The 24,625-nt window shown below is 39.9% G+C and overlaps 1 protein-coding gene across 1 annotated transcript; it reads right to left on the reverse strand.

Moving 5' to 3' along the window:
- Positions 1-1,510: 1,510 nt before the first annotated feature.
- On the reverse strand, positions 1,511-23,737 carry xxylt1 (xyloside xylosyltransferase 1). Its single transcript, XM_034530101.1, is given in 8 exon segments — positions 1,511-3,199; positions 3,202-3,226; positions 4,609-4,622; positions 10,386-10,387; positions 10,630-10,762; positions 17,148-17,295; positions 22,411-23,054; positions 23,410-23,737. Coding segments are annotated over 7 exon segments (1,215 nt in total). The 5' UTR covers positions 22,951-23,054; positions 23,410-23,737; the 3' UTR covers positions 1,511-2,846.
- Positions 23,738-24,625: the final 888 nt, after the last annotated feature.

Raw genomic sequence — 24,625 nt, forward strand, 5'->3', positions numbered from 1 at the left:
AGAGAGAGAGGGAGAGACCAAAAGAGAAAGAATACTCCGGAAGATGGCCTACATTTTAGTGGTGTCATCAGCACACACATACAGGCACATTCATTTGTAAACCACAGGCTTATGTATACTGTCAAAAATCAAGTTACTTACACACTGTCACACAGATCATGTAGAGTTCATGTCATGTAAATGTGTTTCAGAAGTCACAAATGTTAGGCTAGCAGCTAACAATGCTAACAGCATGAACCATACAAACAACAGCAACAGTGTGCAGCTGGGAGGCAACCGGAGGGTGAGCGCCACGCTTCTGCGATGGCGTCGCGGGTCGGGAGAGTGTTATCAGCAGGGATTGGCCTTCGATAGGCCGTGCAGGCGGCGACTAGCAAGGCAGTGGGAGAACAGAGAGACTCACATGCACTGAAACGCATAAACAGAGCAAAGAGAACCTCGGACACACACATTCACACAATCTCTGCTCTTTTAGTTGTTTGCTGCTATATCAGCACTCTCATATTCTCATACTCAAATTTAGCAATTTCAGCGGGTGCTATTCTAAATTGACAAAAGTGGAACATAATTTGCAATCACAATTACTGTAATTGCACAACGATAAACAAATAATTTATTTAAAATGTCGGTATTACAAGATGAAAAAAGTTAATGTGTCCGTGCTGTCTTGCAAGCCAAAGCATGAAAGTAAAGAGTTCCGGTATGTTCAAAGCAACTGTCAGAAACAAAGGGAACTGGTTCACAGACCAAAAGCAGGTCAGTCGATCGTCTGTTTAAACAACGTTTTTGACTTGTTGCCATAAGCACAAGTGTGGACTCCTACACTTTGTTGATATGCCGTTCTCTTTCTGTGCATATCTGTAGGATTATCATCATCATGTGACGTCTCTGGTCACTTTGAATGCGTCCCTGACTCAGTGAGTCATCTATAATTAGCCGTTACAGCAGCATTAGATTGTGCAGAGCATTCACTCCACTGTCAATCTGTCAGAGTCTCACTGAGCTCTACATTGAGCTGTTTGTGTTTCTTGGAGAAGACGTCAATGCTGCCGCTGTATTGAATCTCTACCAGCCTGCTGTTTTCCTGCTGAAGTGTTTGGCGATTTTTTTAAAGAGCAAACCAATTTCAATGCAGACAAAACAAAATACCATTATATTTCAGCATATATTTATGCATTTTAACTTCAGGGGTAAATTGGGTTATTTTAATGTCAGCACATTCAGAGGTCGAGGCTGATTGATGTTGTTTTTTCCGTCTAGGGAGTGTTTGCTGCCTGCGTCTGGAGATTTGAGTGACAGAAATGGTTCATGTTTACCACAGACTAGACAAACTAGAACAGTCACAACTCTGTATAATGAGAAATTACCACCTCATCATAACCCTTAAGTGACTAAAAGTGTCCCCTTTTTCACAAGGATGTGTTTTCAGCTCCCTCATAACACATCAAACAAAAGCTGAGCTGAAGAATAACTGTCTGCAATATTACTGTTAACATCTTTTAAAAAAGAGTGACATTATCATATCATTTATTTAGGAATGCGGATCACACAAAAGAAACAAAATGTCGACGTTGTGAAATAATGTAGAGACAAAGCTTACTGTATTTCTGTCACAGGAAATGTGGGTCTGAAAGTTTAACATTCATAAAAACATGTTACACAAACGTGACCATTTTCACTGCACACCATCTTTGAATCTCCAGTACTTCCCAAGTTGTAAACAGTTGTGTTGATGGGTAAAAACAACAGAAACATATGGATTACACTTTTTTTGATTTCATTTCTTTCCCATAATTTCAAAGGAGGAAATACAGAAATGTAATTTGATACCTCTTATCATTTTTAAACATAGTTAAAATACAATGTTCTTCAGCAAACAAGTATCCTTTCTTGGTCCTCAAACGCACCACTATGAAGAATTGCTGCCTAAAGAGTGGGAATCACTTAAAAACTACAACAATCTGCTGAGGTCTTAAAAACAAAAAACAAATAAAAATCAATGCAATAAAATAAATCTACCTGTCATCTCAACACAACCCTTGATGATTAAGATTGTGTTTTGAAGTTGTAAAGTGCAATTGGAAACTGAGAATGGAAGTTATTTGTCAATATTTACTATGATTCAACGGCTCCATGTGTTTTAGAGCTATAGAGATTAGAGATGCCTGAAAAAAGCTTTAGGGTGAATTGAAGGGAGGCGCATTGATTTGCGATGTTTGTTCTCAAGTGTCTTCGGTAGCCTCTCTTTGACTCCACTGATGGTGAAGGGCAGGCCATTGAGCTGCTTCACTCTCACTGTGTGTATTAAAGTGTGCAACGCCTCAGACAATTTTCTGACTGAATATTGAGTGTTGACATTTCTTTGAATCCAGGTGGCAGTTCAGTGAGCACAGCAAGAACAACTTAAAAGTGGCTCAGTGTCTACCTGGCCGCTTTACTCCTTCTGAAATGTGCGTGTTTGGCCTCAGCTAAACTGCAAGGGGCACAAACAACAGCTCGACCCCTCCTCCAAGTCTTAAGTAAATGGATCTGGACTTCGTAAACCATATTTCATCTTCTCTATAGCTAAAGAGATGTGTGTCAACTATTGCAGCTCCTTGCATTGCTGTAACACGGGGCTTTCAAACTGACACAGTTGTACGCTATAGTTGTAGCACCTTGATATCAGCCCCGTGGCCAGCAGGGGGCAGAGTCTGCGACGACGCTGGCTTTATAGTGGTCAAAAAAAGAAACAGCCGTGTAAGTCAAAATCCCTTCCATCTAAAAAGCAGGAAAACATTTCCCCTAAACTCTATTGTAGATGTCATAGCCTCCTTTTCGGTTCCAGCTTTAGTCTGGTGCCTACATCAGTCATCTGGTATAGGAGAGTTACAGTTCCCATGGTAGATATAGACAAGGCCTTCACAGCGATAATACATCTGAAACACGTCTCCGTATCCGTGGTCCTGCCACCAGGAGCAAAGCTGCCGGTTCCACCCACAGGCCAACGAATAAAACAGTTCAGGATGCTCCATGCCGATCATGGTGAAGAAGTCTTGGTCCCCCAGGTGGCCCCTGAAGCGATACTGGTCTGCTAGTTTGGCCACATTGCTAGGCTCCAACAATTGGTTATAGAGTGCCGAGTCCCTCATGGCACCTAGGTCCAATAACATCACGCCGCTGTTGAAGCCCGGGAGGCCGTCAGGAGGAGGATCGCCACTCTGGTCTGAGGGTTCTCCTTACGATACTGCAGAAAGTGTGTCTGAGGAAAGACAGAAAGGGTCGCATGAAAAAAGTGTTCTGTCGGAGAACAAAGTGCCCACAGAAGAGGCCTCAAGTCAGTCCTCAAGGTGCAACCATCTTTTGAATAAACTTGACTTGTTGTGCGGGTTAGCGATTGAGCAAGCCGAGTTAGCTAACTGGGGTTAGCTCATTAGCCACAGTAGCTTGCCAGCTCGTCCGTACCAAACTTCCGGCAGATATTCATACTGTGAATGAATCACACGTTCTCTCTTTCTGGTGTAACTGGCACTAAAAACTGATCTGAATGCCTACAAAGTCATGTTTCTCTCTCAGGCTCACTGACAACAACCAAACCCGAGGAAAAACACAAATTGTATCGAGAGATTTATTCAAGTGGTTGAAAAATAAAATGATGACTGGAATAATGCGGTTGCAGAAAAGTCAGCAATAACTCAAACACGACCACTTGATTAAAAAGAGTGTCTTTCTGAACCTGAACTCATCTCTTTGCAACGTCTGGAGCTTGTACATCAACGGTTATATGTCTCACTCATATGTATGTTTGGGCTGTTGCATATTTAAAAAAAACAACAACAGCAGTGGCTAAAAACACGCTGTTCCAGGAGTGTCAGAGCGTGCTGCAGAGCCAGATGCTCATGCCAACTCAGCACCGTGTTCTGCCAACACACCAACACTTAAGTAGCCAAATGACACACAGAGCTGCATTCAACAAGCATTTGTATGCACAGTAGTTACTTGTGTCTACAAAGGGGAGCCCCTTTGTGGGATTTATTAATATTATTTTCTCATTTTAAAGTTGACCCTGGTGAGAAAAGTTCTAGTTCGGTGTAATAGATGGCACATGCTTTATGTAATGCGATACAAGTGTAATAAAGGATCACTATGTTTGGCACACTTGACTAACATATGAGCCAGCAACAGTCCTTCTGTATTTGTAGGTTGCATGTTAAATTAGATCGAGGTAAGTTACAATATATGAGAGCTTTCTAGAGAGAGACGTTTAAAGTGCACTTGTCAGAAGTTGTCATGACATCTATTGCATCTGTCCATCCGGGGAGAGGGATCCTCCTCTGTGGCTCTCCTGAAGGTTTCTTCCCTTTTTTCCCTGTCAAAGGTTATTTTTGGGGAGTTTTTCCTGATTCGATGTGAGGTCCTGGGACAGGGATGTCGTATGTGTACAGATTGTAAAGCCCTCTGAGGCAAATTTGTAATTTGTGATATTGGGCTATATAAAATAAACTGAATTGAATAGAAGAAGAGTTGTGAGAATGGCCAGGGGTCTCATTTATAAAACAGTGGGTAGGAGCCACACTAAATGTTTGTGTATGTTCAAAGGAAATATATTATGATATACCTTGCGCACACCTGCCAGTACGAATCTATTTCTATAAATCCAAATCAACCTGTAAATGTGCACATGTGCCTCACATCCCGCCTTCTACACGGCCACATTCAACCATACACGGTCAATACAAAAGCACTTTATGTTGAGTTAATGCATCGAAACCAGCCTGCTGATCAATGGGTCTTTACGGTGAATCAAGGCAACTACTTTTTTTTTTTTTTTTTAAATAGAGAAATCAAAAGTAACTGCTTCCGCTGTACAGCGGACCACAAGTGTCAGTAGTTCGGCCCTCACTTCTTTGATTTTGAGGTTTGAGTTGGTTGTTATCTTTTACAATTTAAATGTACTTTTAGTTTGGCTCACTAGTACAAGCACAAATAACACTGCTGGTTTGACGGTTTATGATTACGAGAATATATAAGTGCAAAGTACCGTGTGATATAAAGTGAAATTAAATGTGTGAGAGGCATCATTATACCTAGAATGATGCATCTCACGTTGCATTACTACAATCTGGCTTCAATTCAATTTGTTTTTATAGAACACAACTTTTGCGTGGCAAGTGGCGTACTCCTCTCTCAAGCCCCAGTTTGTCCATTCCCAATGGTAATGAGACCCCCGTTCAGATAACCCAATATTACCCCTCCAAGCACTGAGTGTATGTTTGCATATTCAACCCCTGATGTATGAGTATGTATTAGTTATGAATCTAATCTCTCAAGACCAGCAGATACAACCCACATGGGAGAAATAACAGCACTTTCATGTTGCTGTGGTTATAATGGTGTACTATTTTTAGTTGAAGTGAAGTGCTTGCTGTATGGGATAGTATTCTTTATTGCATGTATGTCCACACGCACAAACTCTTTAGAGAATTAAGATTATTCTTAGTACTGGCCAAGCCTGAAGAAACATACTGTAGATTAACATGAATTAATGGAGGAGTTAGTTGCCTTAAAGCACATTTTCCATCTTGAAGAAAAAAACAAACACAAACAAAACAAGATCACCCTTTAAATCAAACGGAGCATGCAGCTAAATCAGCTGCATGCTCAGTTGATGCAGATAAAAACATGTGGGGAGATCTGTGTAGAATTATTATTATTCATATTGTCAAGGGTATTGTCGATTGCAGCTTGATCAAATCTAGTGTTAGCAGAAGATTCTCTGAGTCACGCTTTGATATTATAGCTGACCCTATATCAGCAGCTGTAGCTTGTCCACACAGTTTTACACAATATGTTGGTTCGGTCGCTGGGGACTTGTGGCCTCTGTGGAGCATTTAGCATCTTTAAGACATACACTACGTGCCCAGAGACACATTCTGGGTGAGTAAGTCAGTATGGGAAGATTTACACAGACTTTTCCATTCCACTTTCTTGTGTCGGAACAGCAGAATACTGCATTTGCTTTTAAGTGTCATGGTGGCCGTGATATAAGACTGTCATGTCTCATAACTACTATGCTGTCAGACAGTAAAGCGAGAGTTACCGGAAGTATATGTAACACCTTTTTGTGGTTAGAAATTGAGATAAATTACACATAGACACAATTTACTTTTGTTAATGTATATTATAAATGTGTCCTTATATATATACTTGTTAAAAACAATACTCCAGCTAGGCTATTGATAAACCTGATCATAAACATTTTAGTATCTCCACCTGGGGGATCATGCAATCGGTCTGTGAGTGTGCACCTCTGTGTCTGTCCATGGCTAATCTCCCATTCTTCTGCAGAAAATGGCATAATATTTTGGGTGGCCAGTTATGGCTGCAATAAAAAGGACCAGGAGAGGTGCTGGTATAAAACATCTAGAAGGGGTCCTGGTTCTGAGGTACACAGATGACATAGACAAATACTTAATTGGAATAATTGGGACGCATCACACAACAGAGACTCTGTACACAAAGCAAAAAGAGTGTGATTTGCTTCTGGATAATGTCTCTCATTGTGTGTATGTGGTCTTGTCTCTTGGGTTTTTAAAACCTTACAAATGCAGCTGGTGGGGAAAGACATGTGACATTTTTTCTAACAATTAACTTTTTCTGTGGCAGGATGTGTTCTGAATGCGGCTGGTGGGAGGATGCACTCTGCAGCATAATGCTCTACCCATTAGCACCAACACAGTGTGGGAGCTGAGAGACCTCTCCACACAACACAGGGAAACATTCAGGTGAGCAGATTGCACACAATGCGTCGCAGATACCAAGTTTAAAAATGAAATTATTACAAGGTCCATTGACCACTGGCTAATGGTTTACAGGCCAGCTCACTGGGCTCACTTGTGTTTTCTCAAATGTTCCCTCTGGTAGCATCATCTTCTAAAGAACACCTAATGCATTGGCAGTGTAACCATGCTGGTGTTAATTTCCAGCCAAATATCATATTGCTCTGAATAAAAGACAACCTTGATTATGAATTTAAAAAAATAACTACTTCCATTAAAGCATAATGTAAATCCCACATTTGGGAAGCTCGTCTCTCGGAAGGGTCCTGAATGTTTAACACTGCTATTAATATGTGTGTTTTATTTGTGTGTATTATTTTGCCAATGCAGGTGTCAGAACTCAAAATTTTAGAGGCATGCGCAAATATATTCCCATTCTCTTACTTTTTACTGATATAATAGCGTGAAAGCGTCGGCTTTCACAAAGGAGAGCAGCGCAGCAAAGGATGGGATTTTTAATGCTTTGTTTTAGCTGATAGCAAAATATGCCCATGTCTTCAGGATCAACTCCGAATATCTGGATTACATGCATAACATTGAGGACCAACATGTTTATGACATGATGCATTATGAATAGCAGATTTAATCTTTAAAACAAAGATTCCTTTTGAAAAAAGGTAATATAAGGAAAACTTGCATACACATTTACATGTACAGAATATAAGGATGCTGTGAATAATAGTCTTAATATGCATTCTAACAATTCTAAAATTATTCGTTGTTTCATTCACACACCGTTTTTAAAAGCCAGGAGGAAACCACCTGGATGCATGTTTACCCCAGTAACCAGCTGCTACCTGAAACCTGAAACCTGACAGACACAGACACAGACACAGACACAGACACAGACACAGACACAGACACAGACACAGACACACACACACACACACACACACACACACACACACACACACACACACACACACACACACACACACACACACACACACACACACACACACACACACACACACACACACACACACACACACACACACACAACACACACACCTGACAAAACCTCTGCGATTTGACATTACACCTACAATGCCCCGAGACTTACAATGGTTGCACGTGTGGCGTTATGCTGCACTTAATTGGTTAGTGTGGCGTATGCACACACACACACGCATGCCACACAAACGCTACACCTGACATAACAAAAATGAACTTAGTCACTGGTTGTGTGAGCTGGGTGAAATTGAGAATGGAGGTGCACTTTGTGTTTTACTCTTTTGTAAAATGAACTCCATTTATGTTGATTTCTTTTGGCTGAATGAATATGAACAACTTAAGTTGTGCTCAAAGATAGGAAACCTTTTTTGTAGCAGATTGTATTTGCCAGGCCTGGGAGGGAATGCAGAATATTTTGTTGAAGACCAATCGGTGAAATAATATGTAATTTTGTAATATAACAAAATGTTTTACCACTGCAGCTGTATCTTTTGTGTCTTATAAACCCATGAGGGTTGAGCATGTTATGTGAATTATACGTGAAATCAATCATGTAGAAGCAGGTGGGGTGTTAAGTGAAGCTACAATGGTCAGGTGCACTGCACTATCAAGCAGCAGAAATTGAACATCATTCTAGACACGCACGCACAGACACGCACATGCACAGACACACACACACGCTTGGATGGAAAACAGTGATGTAGTCAATACAAAGCAGACCTGTTTATTTTGCTGTCTTAGAGAGGAACGGAAAAATCTGCTGAGGAACAAAGAACTTGAAAGTCTCTTGTTTACATGGACAGACAGACACACACACACACACACACGCACACGCACACGCACACGCACACGCACACGGACACGCACACACAGTTCATTGACACTAATAAGTATGACATTTTGATTTGGATGCATAACCCTGGTGTTATTATTGAGTGGTGTGTGCATCTGCATCACCTTAAATCAGAACACAACTGGCTAATAGGAGGTGTAAAGTGGGACGGATAGTTGATCTGACTTGAGTGTGCCAACTGACGCACAAGTTTATCTTAAATTGTAGGAACTAAAATGACAACTTTTCTTGCCATTCAACAAAACACTTCCTGCATCCATGGTTTAAATTTGTCTTTTAAACTAAATTTATAATAACCACTCGTAGTAATGGCAAATTAATGACAGTAGTAACTAAGCTTTTGATGCAAAATATATTTCCAATGGGCAGTTTGCTATCTGTTATAAGTGTTTATTGAGTAGAAAAATGATGGTCTGAGAGTGCAGAGATGAGGATGAGAGGAAGGAAGAGTTCAGTGCTGTGACCTAAAGTCAAAGTGGGTTCAATGGGTTTACTTTATAGATGTCAAGTTCCCAAAGAACCTGACAATTAGGGCAGCTAATACAGCCAGTTATAGAAGGTTATGTGGATCCTATCAGTGTGTTTGTCAGTTTTGGGGATGAGCAGATTTTTTGTATTTACTCCAGACAGGTCTAACAACGAGACACTTCTGAATCACAGGATGAGAACAACACATTTCACAACCAGAGGAGCCTTTCTGCTGCTTACATTCTGCCAAATCTTCAATTACTTATCTGACGTGAAGGACTTAAAATAGCTCATTCATGAAAACATCACATCACACTCAGTGTTGCAACTATGACTATGTCTGCTATCATGGATCATGGTGGTAAAATTAGATTTTTTACTGGTTTGTGGCAGATTGTCAAATGGAAACAATTACATTATAATAACACCTCAAGATTCTTCTTCTTTTTCTTCTTTACAATAACAACATTCAGCATGTCGTTGTTTTAAGGGCTTCCACTCAGTAACATTTGCTGTCACATTCAGTACATTCAGCCTAGGAATTATGCAAAAGCTAGGCACACAAGGATGATTCAGGTGTGATAGAGCTGCATCATACTATACAGATTTAGGAATGTAATGATTCATCCCCCTTACTTTGTACTTGAAGACAATCCGATTATTTACATCCCTATTCTTACAGTAGTTTTGATTTTAGAATTTACCATTATTGAATGTTTGAGGTTTTTTTATAATGAAAATTGAACATCCTGGAATGAGAATCATTACATGGATCATTAGAGAAACCACTTTGTTTCTCTGAAATATGACATTGCAACATTTAGTTGGGAAATGACTGAAATGGTTGTTAACACTGCTGAGGTTCTTGTGAATCTGAGCCTGTATGAGAGACTTCTGATGTTCTTTCTCACTTAGAAACTGTGAGAGAAAATAACTGTGAATGTGCAAGCGGGGCCCATTAAAACGACAATCCATCTGGGGTTAACAACAGTGAGTGAGATTACGGTGGCTTTTATCCCATTAGTGGGAAAGAAATAAAAAGGATATTGCTAATGTGCCTGCTCTTACCAATTTTATGCTTAAATAAATATAGCATATCAGCATTGCAAAGTAAATTTGATTTTGATGATCTTTCCAGTTAGATGATCTTTCCAACTTTTTCAGCAAGATTAGGCATAGACCAACTCATAGAGAAGATACACCGATCAAAACAAGATCTGACCAAACATTACATTTTTTATACAAAACTGGTTTTCATTGTCCATTCTTTGGCCACATTTTAGCTGCGTTACGTCTTGATACTCAGTCACTAACGCACTCGCATGTGTAGTTGGAATCAATTAAATGAATGTATACAGACGCATGTTGGACTTCGGGGAGTATTATCCATTTATTTTCTAGACCAGCGATCCATGTTCAAAACCTAACTTGTGTCTATAGACTTTTGTTTGGACACATTTTTTATCACAATGTATTTTGTGTGGCCCTGACAAATTTGCATCACTAACATCTGCCGTGTTGTGCCACACTGCCTACCTGTAGACTGGCTGCATCTCTCTGGTGATGCCTATTACGGCTCCTGGAGGAAACTGGTCAAATTCTTGAAAAAGGTCCCTGATGTTGGTCCTGTATTTCAGATCCAGGTCAAGCTGCACTATGCGCGTCAGGCCTGAGAGAAGAACACAACACATTGAGAAGGCAGCATCAAACTGTTAAAACATCCAAGATTATTCTAAACATGTGTAAACTGATTGCCGTTTGATTGCTTGCTTTATGTGAGTGAATGATTAATGACAATACATTTTCAACCAAGTTTGAGAAATGACAAAAACAAGTTCTCCATTTTTTTTAAATGAGCTTCTGCGTCAACTGCACATGGAGGTTGACATCCATCCAGTGACAGACTAACTACTCCTTCCTTCCAGGAATACACAGTGGGAGGCAATAGGAGCCGACTGTGACGAGACTGTTGACAAGCTTAACACAATGAAATGCTTGCTCAGTCTGTGGGGCGAAATGTCTAGAAAGTTGAGCATGGCTGTAAAAAACTATTGACAGCGGGGAGTGAACACAGTCAAGTAGTTTTTGTGGATGAAATGGTAACAGCAGTATCCAGGATATTCAGGCCCTCATCTGTTCATTGTTTCAGCTTCCTGTGTTTTGCTGGTTGGCATGGTGACGAAAAGGTTGGGAAATAATCAGGGTAACAACATGATTATTCAACTAATGGAAACATTTGTCAGGTTTAGACAAACTTTCAAATACAAAAAAACAAAAACATGAAATGGCAGAAGGCTGGTTTAAATTAACAACTGCAGAATTGGTACAAGCGGTGCTCAAGGACTGAGGAGATGAGAGAACTTAAAAATAAATCAATTCAACATAAATTTGAGATCTGCTAGCTGATGTCCCATCTTTAAGTTGCACTGTTTATCTACTCTGGTTTTGCAATGGACACCAGTGTTGCTTGAAAGTCATGAATAAGCACAGCAATTATGTCTGGCTTCTATAAATGTGTCTGGCAAAAAAAAATTACTCAAAAAGGGCCAAACATCACAGACCATCATCCTAATTTTGGAAAAAGAAAATTGCAACTTTGGTTCAACAAAGCCAGCTGAAATTTAAAACATTCAAGGGTATGAATGTAACTATGGGGAGATCATAAATGGGCTACACATTTGCTGCAAAGATATTCAAGTGGCGGTTTCTGTTTAAACAAGTGGTGGAAAAAGAAGACTCAGCAGTGCGGCGGCGACCGGTTTTCTGAGCTCTCCAAACAAGGAAGTTGCCATCACAATGCCTTCATGTACTGTGGCAACAGAGAGGGGCTCGGACGGGTAATCTCTGAGTGGTCAACGCTGTTTGTTTGTACTAACGGGGCTTAACTAGTGATAAAATAACAGGAAGAGTGGGCCTGGAGTTGTTACAACACTGTGGTGTGCTGGGTTTGATGTTAGATCAATGACTCAACGCAGGCCTGTGTAGGTGAAAGTATGGCAGTGTTTGATCGCCACATGTTATGATTTCAATAAAAAGGTGATTTAGTGTACGACAAGACTCCGGTGTTTGTTGTACTTTTTCACATCATTCATTTTGTATTTTCATCAGTGCCTTAAAGTGATCACTCTCTTCCATAGATGCCCAATTATGTTGCGTATAGGAGTACTGATAGATGTTCTTATCATAAGAACAGTAACTAGTCAATAACTGAAGCAACACTGTTTGCATTGGTCGTCATTTGTAAACTGCCTTTCTGAGATCGAGCCCATCTTAAGAACATTCTTCATGCTCAGTAGCATGTTTTGTTTTGCCATGATAAAAGGAAGTTGGCTATAATGCCACCTCTGTAATAAATTGCCTAACATCATAGACTGCAGATAAAAGCAGGAAATCTGACTTGGAGAAAACTATTCCTTGTTCATAGAAAGCTGAATATGAGACTAGAGAGAGTGACAAAGAAAAGAAGACAGAAGGTGCAGTTCTCTTTTTGCATCTTCTTATCCCACTTGAATCGGTTTCTCTTCCTTCAATTCCTCTCTGCAGCAAGTAAGTGGGAGAGGAAGCAAGTTGCTCTTCTGCAGTGCTGCCGATCACTGTTGATTGGTGCACAAATGCTCTGAACTGTATTGTTGTCCTAAAGTTTTGAAGCCTAAAATCAAGCTGTTGAGTTTACCAGCGATCAACACACACATAACAACCTCAATGAAGCCAGTGTACCCATAAATCAAAAATTAATACAATTTGTAGGTCTATTGGTATCAATACATGTTTCATATAGAAATGTAAGAAGTCATAGTCCTTTTAGCTTGTTGACTTAAAAAAAATAAAAAATAATGTTTAAGCATCGTTTTCATTTTCCTGGATTTACTCTTTTTTCTTCCCAGCAGCATTTAGAAAACCCAGATATCCTTAACGTTGGTAGATATTTGCTGATTCCTAGATCTTGTGAGGATGAAGATAGACAACCCAAATGGATAAGTAGAAATAACGAGAGTTCAAATCAATCTTGGCTGTTGCGTTTGAGCAATAAAATTATTGCAGGAATAATGTTGTTGGTGTGGCTTAGAGCTTGCCCGAGGCTCTGGTCAGATCAGAGTAAACCTCAACTCCAGAGACACTGTTATCTAACATCACATTTTGTTCAGAAAAAGAAGTAGGTCAACCTCATTGAGCCCTAATGTTAGCCTGATGCAAGCACTTACTTCCTATTTGTAAGGGTCATTGTTGTAGGCTTTCACCAACATTCACTGGAAAACAGCCCGCCTTTTTCAAAAGGAGGGGATCGCCTGAACTTCATTTTCACCATCATTGGATATGCAACATTGATGGGTTTCCTGCTACAATAACAAACTACTGTTTGCAGTAAACAGAGTTCACTAGTCACAAACACTTGTTAGAAAATGCTTCTAGGAATATAAAGAGAAAACAAAAACACAAATAGCTTCAGATCATGAAGCTATTAGAATGTACACTGTTTTTAGGTAGAATTGTATATTCTTGATATTTGTAGTTTCTAATTTCCAATTGTTAAACATATTAGTTATTTTAAACCACATTTAGGCAATACTAGCTTTGCTGGACTGCAATCCAAATGTAAATTTCCAATATAATGCCTTTGCTTTAGCCAAAACAATGAAAACTTGCCGTCTACTCTTGTTGACCATTAAGTAAAACCACACCTTTTTATATATTGCTATCCGTGTGTTTGTTAATCACAAAACAGACCTGCTGCAGCTAGGTTAGCAACAGTATGGCTAGTTAGCTATGCTACACTAAGAAGCCTGTCCAATCAATAATCACCATTTAAGTTGAAGCCTTTCAGACACCAATGACTACTCAAACAGTCATTTATTTACAGCTGGACAAATTTAGCAAAAACAATGATTCATATTAAATCACTGTTATTTTTGTCTTGTTTTTGGAAACTTTGATTTAAAGTATTTCTGATATGAATGATGCTTATTTGAACCAATGTGCGTTTTAACATGTGTCGGTCAGTCAGTAAGGGACATCGACTTTCTGTTTATCTTATCGAAGTCAAGATAAACAGCCTGAGCAATCTATGCCAAAGACCAACTCATGTTCAACCCTTGCTGTCAGTTTGTATCAATAAATCCATGTTGAAGTGTTATTATCTTTGTGTTATCAGCTCTAGAGAAACCGGATGGGAGTTCTCATTATAGCAGGTATGTCTTCCAAAGTTAGACGTCAGTGTTTGCAAAAGGAAGTAGTGCAGGTAGGTTTTTGGTGCTTCATCTCGGAATTTTACAAGGGCCAGAAACGGATAGCTGTCAAGAGGCAAATAAAGATAGAACCTTAAAACTATTGCAATAAATCAGCATTTCTGACATCGACCTGTTGTGTAATGTTAGGCTTGTGTGACAATAGATGAGCTATAACTCGCTTTCAAGTAGCATCTTTCTTACTTTAGAAAAGCATTTCACACATCAACAGTGAGACTCCACCAGAGGTGGAAAAGAGAAGTCAAGGTTTTGACTCAAGTCCCAGCATGTTGAGACCTCTAGAGGGGAAACAAAACATGGAACACCTGTCCACCAACAAAAACAGTGTTTCTTAGAAACCTTATCATTAATTACAACATGTTTCCATTGTGCAATTTTATTTCCATCCTCCAAAGACAGATGGTGTGGAAATAGAGGCCTCCTTTTTTTAAAGCTATTTGTCTAGTAACTACTAAAAATTGTCATATATATCACATTATTACTTTAGCAAATATATTGTGTTATATTATTGATAGCTGTTCTGTGATATTTAATAGCTATTTAGCTGATATACAAATATTGTTGAGTACCAAATAGACTCCATAGGTCAAATAAAAACTAAATATATACCACACTAATAGTTTATCTCCCATTTACAATAAACAAACACTTTCCTCTTCAGGCTGCATCGCTGGCCAAAGTGTTGACAATTTCCTCAACCTATTCCTTCTCTTTTGACAACCAAATGAAACTTGCTGAAATCAGAACATCGCCCACTTCACAAGTTAGAGGATGTTAAATTGCATGTCCTCCCACTTGCAGCTGATATTTTTATTTATGGACATCACATTTGTTTTCAAATCATAAATGATGTTCTGTGTCTACTGTGATGTTTGCTGAATGAAGAGTTTCAGGAAAATCGTACCCCCGCTCTCTCTGTTACGATGACCCCGTTATGCCCTTTAGAGATAAAGGGATTCTTTAAATAGAAAAGTGTGACCACTTGGACACAAAGCAGACGGCTCATGTGGTTGATCAATAAGCATTTCAGGGACACTGTTACGGCCACAGCCGGCCCCCTCCCATGTGTCTAACCCTTTCAGTGTTTGATTTTTTTTACGTAAGCCAGGTCAGATGTGTGGTGCCCTGTACGAGGTTGGTTCTGGCTGGCACTGCCCATCCCACTTCCTGCATGGATATCTGAAGAGCCTGATTTGAGCCGCACCCAGTCCAGCTTATATACTTGGCCTGTAGTTAGGGCAGCTGGGATTTCACTGTGGGCGTCTTGCCACCATGTCCTCTGTTGTTGTGTTCTGACTAATAGATGTTAATTGTCGTTTGTGAATTAATATCGAGGCACTTGTTGACACCTGGGCCAGGTATAGTTTCTCATGTTTCTGATAGCACACGCTAATCATTTTATTGTCTAAATGCATTTGCAGCAATGGTGCTGTTGAGACTGTTTTTGGTTTTCATCGCATTAGGTTTTAATACTGATGTTTTATTTCCATTTTGGTTTCCTTTTGGGTGAAGTAGCAAAGTAGTGATTGGTTACTGTATATTAAATACTGTATACTGTTTATTTGTTTTCAACAGCACCTACATGCCTTTTTTCCTTTTTTGTCCACCTCTTTGTTTGTGATAATTTAAGTTCCTTCCTTGTAAATAAAATACATTTATTATATCAATTCTAATTATTTTTAAATTGCTTGGGTCATACCAGGCACCATTGGGACATACACCTCCTGTCATAAAAAAACTGCTGAGTGAAAACCACACACAATCATTTTCCCACCAAGTACAATCTTTTATTTATCATCGTGTTTTGATTGAAGCATCAAGCTTTCCTCTTTTGAACTTTAAGTGACAGCCTGTATTTCAGAGTAATGTAAATAGCATACTTTAATGTGTTAAAACCTGAATTTGACCACAGGGGTTGTTAAGCCATTAAAATGTGGACATGCAGCATCTTTCTTTGGTGGAAAGCTAATAAAAGGAAGACATTCTGCTTCCAGCTCCAGCGAGTTCTAATATCACCTCGTTTATAAAAATCACGCACGCAACTGCTGAAAAACCCTTTGCTTTAGAGTGGAAAACACATCACTACATCCTCTGTTCACGAAATGTATTACATTATTTTATTATGATGCCTAAATCATAACTTTAAATATAAAAAAGTGGTGTCCTGCTGTCTGCAAGACAGAGACTTCAGGTTTCATATGTGTGCCTCTGACGACTTTTCATTCAAAACTCATTTGTTTGGTTCACTTCTGTATGGATGCCACATCCTGCACATCCACTGAAATAAACCACAAAGGAGGACATGGCTGCATCGGTCAGCACCAACACAAGGGGCACTAATGTGGGCAGCAGCGACAGAACACATCCTGCCTTCCTCACTCCCCAGGGCCTCTGCAGCATGCCACTTGTCTGTTAGATACATGCCCATGCTGCCTTTTCCAGCTGTGCTCCAAGTGAGCATCTGAATTTATTTAAAATATGGTCTAACAGAGAAGAAGAAGAATCATTTTAAAGCTATATTAAGTAAGATACAGTATTTATGGAAAAAAACATTCTTGGATGTAATACAAGGTCTTTTGTCAGCCAACATTTTTTGCTGTTTATTTAAAATGTGCTTTATTTCTTGTTTGTGTATTTTTCAAAATAAAGTATTAAAAAATCACACCAACAAGCAAGTCACCAAAGCCTATGAGGTCATCTTTTGACTGACTAAATAAAGACACGCATAGATCAGCCATAGCTTTAAATCTAAAGCTAAATCTGTGGTTATTTCACTGACAAAGTAACGTGACAAAATATGCTTTTTCTTACTTTCAGGCATGATGTGATGCATGGCAACAGACAGGAAGAAGATGGCGTCGCTGTAGTAAGCACCAGAGCCAGCGCTGAAGTGCTTCTGCATGGCCTCCACAATAGGGAATAGCTTCTGTGTGAGAGCCACCACATCATGAAAGAACACCTGCAGATCAACACAGTGGAATCATGTTAGTACAACAAAGTCCCATTATGCAGTAGCGCTGGGAATATATATAGAACTATGAAGATATTCATGAGACCATTGATACATATCACCCTAGAGGAACATTTTCTGATAGCACCACGTTCACGAGTTGTGAAATACACCAATGTTGGAGCCCATGGGAATGTTCTTTGAAAAAAGCTTTCCAGCGGACAATAACTTAGGTTACTCCTTTGTGCGTGTCCGTTAAATTCAGAGCAAACTAAAAATGAAAAGCTGTGCACAGATGAGAGGAAGGTAACGTGGAAAGTGACTCAGAGGAATCTGACACTTGCTCGCGGTGCACTACAAATGACTACTTGCCCCTGACTACTTGCCCCGTGCAACCTCTCAAACAAAGCTTTCACTGTCCACAATAAGTAAACAAACCATGGTGCCTTCAGAAGTATAGTGTCAATAAAAAAGTTTTGACTCTAAATTATGCTTCATCTTACAAACCAAATTCCAATAAATGCCTTCTTCTTGCTTTTCCTTTCTCTCAGCACTGAGCTTTAAATTACATGACATCTGTGAAGCAGCAGCCTCTGCTCATGTACAGTAGACATCTCAACAGATTACTGACAGAGGATTTGTTTTAAATATAGTAAACACTGAAACAGTGATTATTATTAAAGCTTTCCTGCAGGTGGGACATTAAATGTGTTGGCTTGGGACAAACATTATATCCAGAGGAGAATCTGTCCTTTTACTGGTCAAGCCTGACATCAGCAGGTGTGAATGTTAGAGGCCTCAGATAAAACCCGGACAATACGGCCATCATTATTATAAATCCGGCCCATGTGCCTCGATGGGCAATCATTTCATGATCCCTGGCAGATTAAGGTGAACCCTGTTTGTGGAAATAAAGGCTGTCCTAGACTGCTGTTAGTTATGTAATTGCACATAAACCACTGCCGTGGGATGAATAAGTGATATTAGTCCTGGGTCACTCACTGGGACGGCAAAGGACACATTTTCATTTTACTCTACGAGTGGCTGCACGGTGGTGTAGTGGCTAGCACTGTCGCCTCACAGCAAGAGGGCCGCGGGTTCAATTCCCGGTCGGAGCGGTCCTTCTGTGTGGAGTTTGCATGTTCTCCCCGTGGCAGCGTGGGTTCTCTCCGGGCTCTCCGGCTTCCTCCCACAGTCCAAAGACATGCTGCAGGTTAATTGATCTCTAAATTGCCCATAGGTGTGAATGTGAGAGTGAATGGTTGTATGTCCCTACATGTGCCCTCGATGGACTGGCGGCCTGTCGAGGGTGTCCCCTGCCTTCGCCCTATGTCAGCTGGGATAGGCCCCCGCGACCCTAATGAGGATAAGCGGTATTGAAAATGGATGGATGGAACTCTACGAGTTGCATTACAGTACTAATATCAGAATCCATGTTCGCTGTTTTCATATGAAAGTACGTGTCACTTTTCTATAAGATGCTTGTTTATTTTATAAACTATTTTGTATAGCTTTCTACTATCAATTCAAGGAGAAAACTCAGCTAAACCAAGTTAACTACTTTACCAAAAGGGCTTCAATAAATACTGCAACATGCTCTTTAAAAATATTTTGACATATTTCTACTATAGGGCCCCTATCTTGCACTTAGAGGATCGGCGGCTCGATCCCGGCACCGCTATCCATGTGTCCTTGGGCAAGACACTCAACCCCAAATTGGGTGAATAGGTGAATGATGACAAGTAGTGTTAACGCGCTTTGAGTGGTCAGAAGACTAGAAAAGTGCTGTACAAGTACAGGCCATTTAACATTAACATCAGCGCAGCACAACCGTCATCGCTAGCTTCAGACTAGAACTATGAAAACACTTCTGAAAACTTGAAGCTCACGTACCACCAAAAAGACTCCTGTGTGCTAAACTTTTATTTCTAATTCATTCTAAATCAACTCTTGAATACAGAATAATAAATATGACCAGGAAAAGCCGTATGTACATAACGACAGTATCCTTTGATGTGGACAATAATTTCCTCATCAATAACCTTTATCGACGTTGTGTGGTCAGAATACAGAAATCAGACACCCATCTTTCAATCTAATGAAGAGTGCAGGAACCAGATACAAGTTTACAAAGTCCAGTCAAAGTACACAGAATACCTGTTAGCAGGACATTCATTTCAGAGGATCTCCATAAAGAAGGGAAGATATTAATGCTGACTGTTGTTTTTGTAATAGTGCCGATTCACTTGAGATTTTTTTTGTCAGATACATGGTTGATATACTGTATACTGCCAATATGATATTAAACTGGGACTCACAACACTGGGTTCTCCATGCTAATGCCTGAACGGGAATGAGGCACACGACTCAAGAATGTTGTGTGACTGATGGTCAGCAGTAATGAGCACAGCCTCTGGGTAGTGTGACTCTGTGGGCTGTTTGTTGCGAATGTCAAGTGGGTCAATGAATTTACCACTGTTGAGAAGTGATGGAGGCTAAAATTATTGCAGAACCGCTGTCATACCCTCATGCTCCTTTGAGATGAATAATTAAAAGAAATGAAGCTCAAGTTAAGCGGACGAGGATGTCAACATGCTCATATACACGACCTCCGTCAGCCCCTGGGGGGTCCCGACCCGTCTGTAGCTTTGGCAGGACTTCAGCGTGTGCGCTTCAATAGAGACAGAGGAGACGGTTGCTGTACTTGTGGTCGTCAATGGTGGCGGACATCATTTCATGATTCATCATCTCAAACCATGATGCTTAAAAGCACTGGTCTGGAATGGACAGTTAAAACCACCGGGAGTACACCCAGCTGGTACAATTTATGGAGCATTTCATTTTATATTTACAAAAGCACAACAATGTGTGAGAGAGAGTTATAAAAATGTGTTTCCCCGGGTCGCGATGTACCGACTGTGATATGTGTGCCCATTTGTAGCATCTCATAGACATATTGGTATCGGTGTACATGGTAATCTGATTTTTGAGGAATTTAGAATTTTTTGAGAGTTGACAGTTCACAGGAAACAAGGGGAGAGATTGGTGTTGGAAACGATGTGACAAAAGTCTCATGCCAAACCAGTCAAAGGGAAGTCGTTCATGGTCAACACCTGCTCATGTATATATTGTTCACAATTCTTTAATAACTAAGTTTAAGAGAGCTCTATCAAAATAATGGCCCAGCATTATTGCACCATTGATAGATAGTTTGGAGAATAATTATTACCAAGCTACATACTGAGGGTAACATTTTACAGTTGAAACATCACAACAACATAGAACGACATGTCAGTGCCCTCTGGTGGCCGAACTACGTGATAGAGACACTGTTTCTAAATTTCCTCAAGCCTAGTTTGCAGTAATTTCTTTACATATAGACCAATTAAATATCAGCAATAATTCCGGCTGATATATCTGCCTCTCAGTCAAATTCAGTATTAGTCAGGCTGAGTCATGTACACTTGCGTTGCAATGTGTTGAGCGCACACACTACCACAACTACTGTAACAGCACCATAGGCTGAGGCTAGTAAGTAAGCTTGAAATATCTCACGATATTTACACTGTCTCGTGAATTATCATATTTACATTGTGAATCATGATTTTGCTGACAGGTTTCTGGCTGAAAGTGTAAGTCAATACAACAACAAAAAGTGTTTCTTATTGCCAACATGTTTGGACATTCGTTTGTGAGGTCTTTAAGTGAATTCTTTAATTAAGGATCCTTGCAATTGTATATTTTTGCATTTAAAACATCCTGATAATACTGCCAATACTGTGTGCTACACGTTTTACAAATGTGTTTTGCATCTAGGTGAACTTTGATCATTATGCACAGAGCAATTACTTGTATTGGCTGAGTAATACTTGAAAGACGTGTGTGGTGAGATAATCTCTGCATAGCCGTTTGGGCTGTGTTCTTGAGAAAGAGACCGTATCTGGTCCTCTAACAAACACCCTGCTGTAACCAATGTTAACAGATCCATTTCATATTGGTGTAGCAGGTTTTACAGCCCTTCACCATCATTTGTCAGATTGTGTCCCGTATTTTACATCACACTCTTTAGCTGTGCTCCAGGATACTTTGAGCTTGGAGTACAGAGAGTGAAATGAACAGGAAGCAGTCTGACCCACAGGCTCAACACTGCCAAGTTGCCAAGCTGAGCAAACCTCCAACCAACCCAAGCAGGCATGGGATCAGCCTGAGCTAATACTGAGCTGTAACAACACCAGATGTTGTGTAGATGATACATTCCTGAGCGAAAAGGCCTAGCTGTGAGGAGGATTTGGAAACATAATAAGTAACTTGTAAATAAGTGTATGATCTCGCGCTCTGTGACAAATAAAGAAGAGAGCGAAACAGCTGACATTGCATGCAGCACAAAGAGAAATAGAGAGGGCACATGATCTTCTGTGTTGGAACCCAGAAGCTAAGGGACACCTCCATTATAGAGGGATTTGTTTGGCAAGCCAACACTGCCCCCGTGTGTTTCAACTTTAAATAGCACATCCAGTAATTTGTTCTTAGATCTCAGGTCAGTATGCAAGTTCAGTAACTTCCTTAAAATTACAAACTGTAAATCTATTAGGCGATCCAACAGGTGTGGGGAAGTGTAAGGTCGGTATCCTTATTCATATGACTGTTTGGTCTCATCCCTGTCTGTGACGCCAGACTTGTGAGTATAAGCCTATCGTCTGTCTAAATGGTGTCTTTTCAGAAGTTAACTTGAGAATGCTCTTTTGCATCCAACTTGGAAATATTGAATGTTGAACTAATAAAATACATTTGCATTCTGTAAGACACTCTGCTGCTGGTTCATCAGAGTTGTGCAGTTAAAAAACAGGACCTGTCTCTCTGTACTGTTTTACTACAATGATCTTAATACCAATACTAACTTCCTTTTATCTGCCACAACTTAGCTCAATAAATACATTCTATATAGTGAAAAAAATAACCCACAATCTCAATACTAGCAAGTTATGTAAATACACAAAGGCAACTTTACTGGAAATGAAATGCATCATTAAAGTCAAACATTGCAGGGGTTTCTTCACCTTAATATTGAAATCAACTGATAACAGGGCCATGGTACAGTGCAAATAACATTTTTAGACTGCCTACCTCATACTTAAATGGTGCATCAAGGAGAAACTCCTGCAGCATCCTCTCTCCCAGTTCTTTGCTGGCCTGGTCGCTCACGAAATGAAGGACCAATATCTCTTCTTCAAGGAAGTCTCCATATTTAACCATAGACAACATGGCCACCCTGAACTTGTCCTGCAGGCTCCGGCTCTTGTCTACCTTGGTGAACATCATGAGTGCGTGGTAGCGTTGGTCATCAGTGTCCCCACTCTCCCTTTTCCTGGACCTTGACCCCTCACTCTCCCCTCCCCAATCTCGATCTTCCTCTCTTTGCTCTTCCAATCCAGCTGGGTGTGAAAGCCTGGTGTCCACAGTTAGGTCAGCATCGTTTCTGTTGCCGTTGTGGGTGGCCTGGGTCTGCTTGATCCTCTTAGTGGTACTAGAGAAGTTCTGCCTCTCTGAGCCAAAATAGTAAAAAGCTACAACAGCAAGTGCAGCAGCCAGGAGAAGCACAAACTGATAGGACCTGAAAGTACTGATCCTACCCATGATTCTGACTGCCAGTCTTAGGATGCCCATGTCTCCTTGTTGGTGTCATGAGAACGGGAGTGTACAAGGGACTACTTTCACCATTATGTGTCGTTCCAGTTCATAGTTGTTTTTGGTAAGTTACCAACCTTTTCCTGTAAGAGAAAGAATGCTCATGTTAATCTTGATGCACAGAGATGGCGCTGTCAGCCAAAAACAGCGATGAAGGTTTGAATCTTGTTTACTGACTTCTGGCATGTTACCTTCACATTTAGCTTGTAAAGCTCTAACTCCTTATTGTTGGCATGCACAAAACATATAATTTAGCCATAAAAATAGGACAGAAGGGCCCCCACTTGCCCGTCTCGCGTCGTTAATATCTGCAGTTCCATCTTGTCAGCCGCGTTACTGGATGCTTGCGTGCATGTGTCGATGCTAACGTTATACTGACATGTATCGACTGAGTAAACGTACACGGAAATGTCATATGATAAAAAATAAAAAAAATACCTGCAGCTACAAACACTGCAGCAAACTGTTGGCATGCCAACTGGTAGCGAGGGTGCTACGTTAGCAACCGACGACTTTGCGCCTCACGTGATGACGTTATATGCAGCGCGTTGAGTTGCCCTCCGACGCTGTTGGTTTAATCCGAGCCCAAAGCATCCCGCTGTTTGATTGTTTAAACTGGCTGCTGTATCTTGTGCATACATGTGCCGTTCTTTAAGTACGGCGACTGTATTGCTTTGTTATTTCGTAAAGCAACACGGAAATAAGGTTTTTTTAAAGAAATCACAAGCTAAAGTTAGCAGCCTAGCAGCAAATGCTGTGACACATATTTAGCCACACCCACTTTGGCTTCAGTCGTATTCAGAGCCGTGCAGCCTTTACGTGTAGTTGGAAAAATGAGATATGGTGCCGAATGAATTACATTTTCATTTATGATATCGTACACATTTCTTGAGCTTTTTCACGATTTTGTGTACATTGTACATTTCGGATTCTACAGTTTACATAACACATTTATATAATTATTTCTTCGACTATTGATAAATCTCGTTTTGTTTGCTGGACATTGTCTAACAATTCTTAAAGTATATCAACAACCCAACCAAAGTACTTGTGGAGTTGCAGAAATGTGTCGAATAGTTGGTTAGCTAGTTTCTACACCAGCAATGATATTATAATAATATGTTTACACTATAGTTAAAAGAAAACATAGTAACATAAACAAGCAATCATAATCATATACTACACATGCACATATTTTATTTACAAATATATATATATATATATATATATATATATATATATATATATATATATATATATATATATATACATATAGATATTTACTGAAGTATTGTACTTATGAACAGTTTTGGAGAACTTCACTTTACAGTCTTTACATCTGAGGCTACTTGTATTTCAGCAGAATATATAACGTTTAATTCCACTACATGTATTTGACAGCTATAGCAACTTTCTAGATTAAGATTATGATTATGTTTATTTACTAGATCTAGGATGGTAAACTGCTCAGGCAGATATGTAAGATGATGTTGACTTATTGTGGACACATTGGTAGTGGTGGATATATCTGCTAATTGTAATGCCATACAAATGTTTAGGTAATTGACAAAAAGTGTCTCACATGTTAGACACTTTGTCCGTCAGAGAAAACTGACAAGTAGATTTTTCAACTGTAGAATATCCATCTTAGTAT

This window comes from Cyclopterus lumpus, chromosome 4 (genome assembly GCF_009769545.1).
Source record: "Cyclopterus lumpus isolate fCycLum1 chromosome 4, fCycLum1.pri, whole genome shotgun sequence".
NCBI lineage: Eukaryota > Metazoa > Chordata > Actinopteri > Perciformes > Cyclopteridae > Cyclopterus > Cyclopterus lumpus.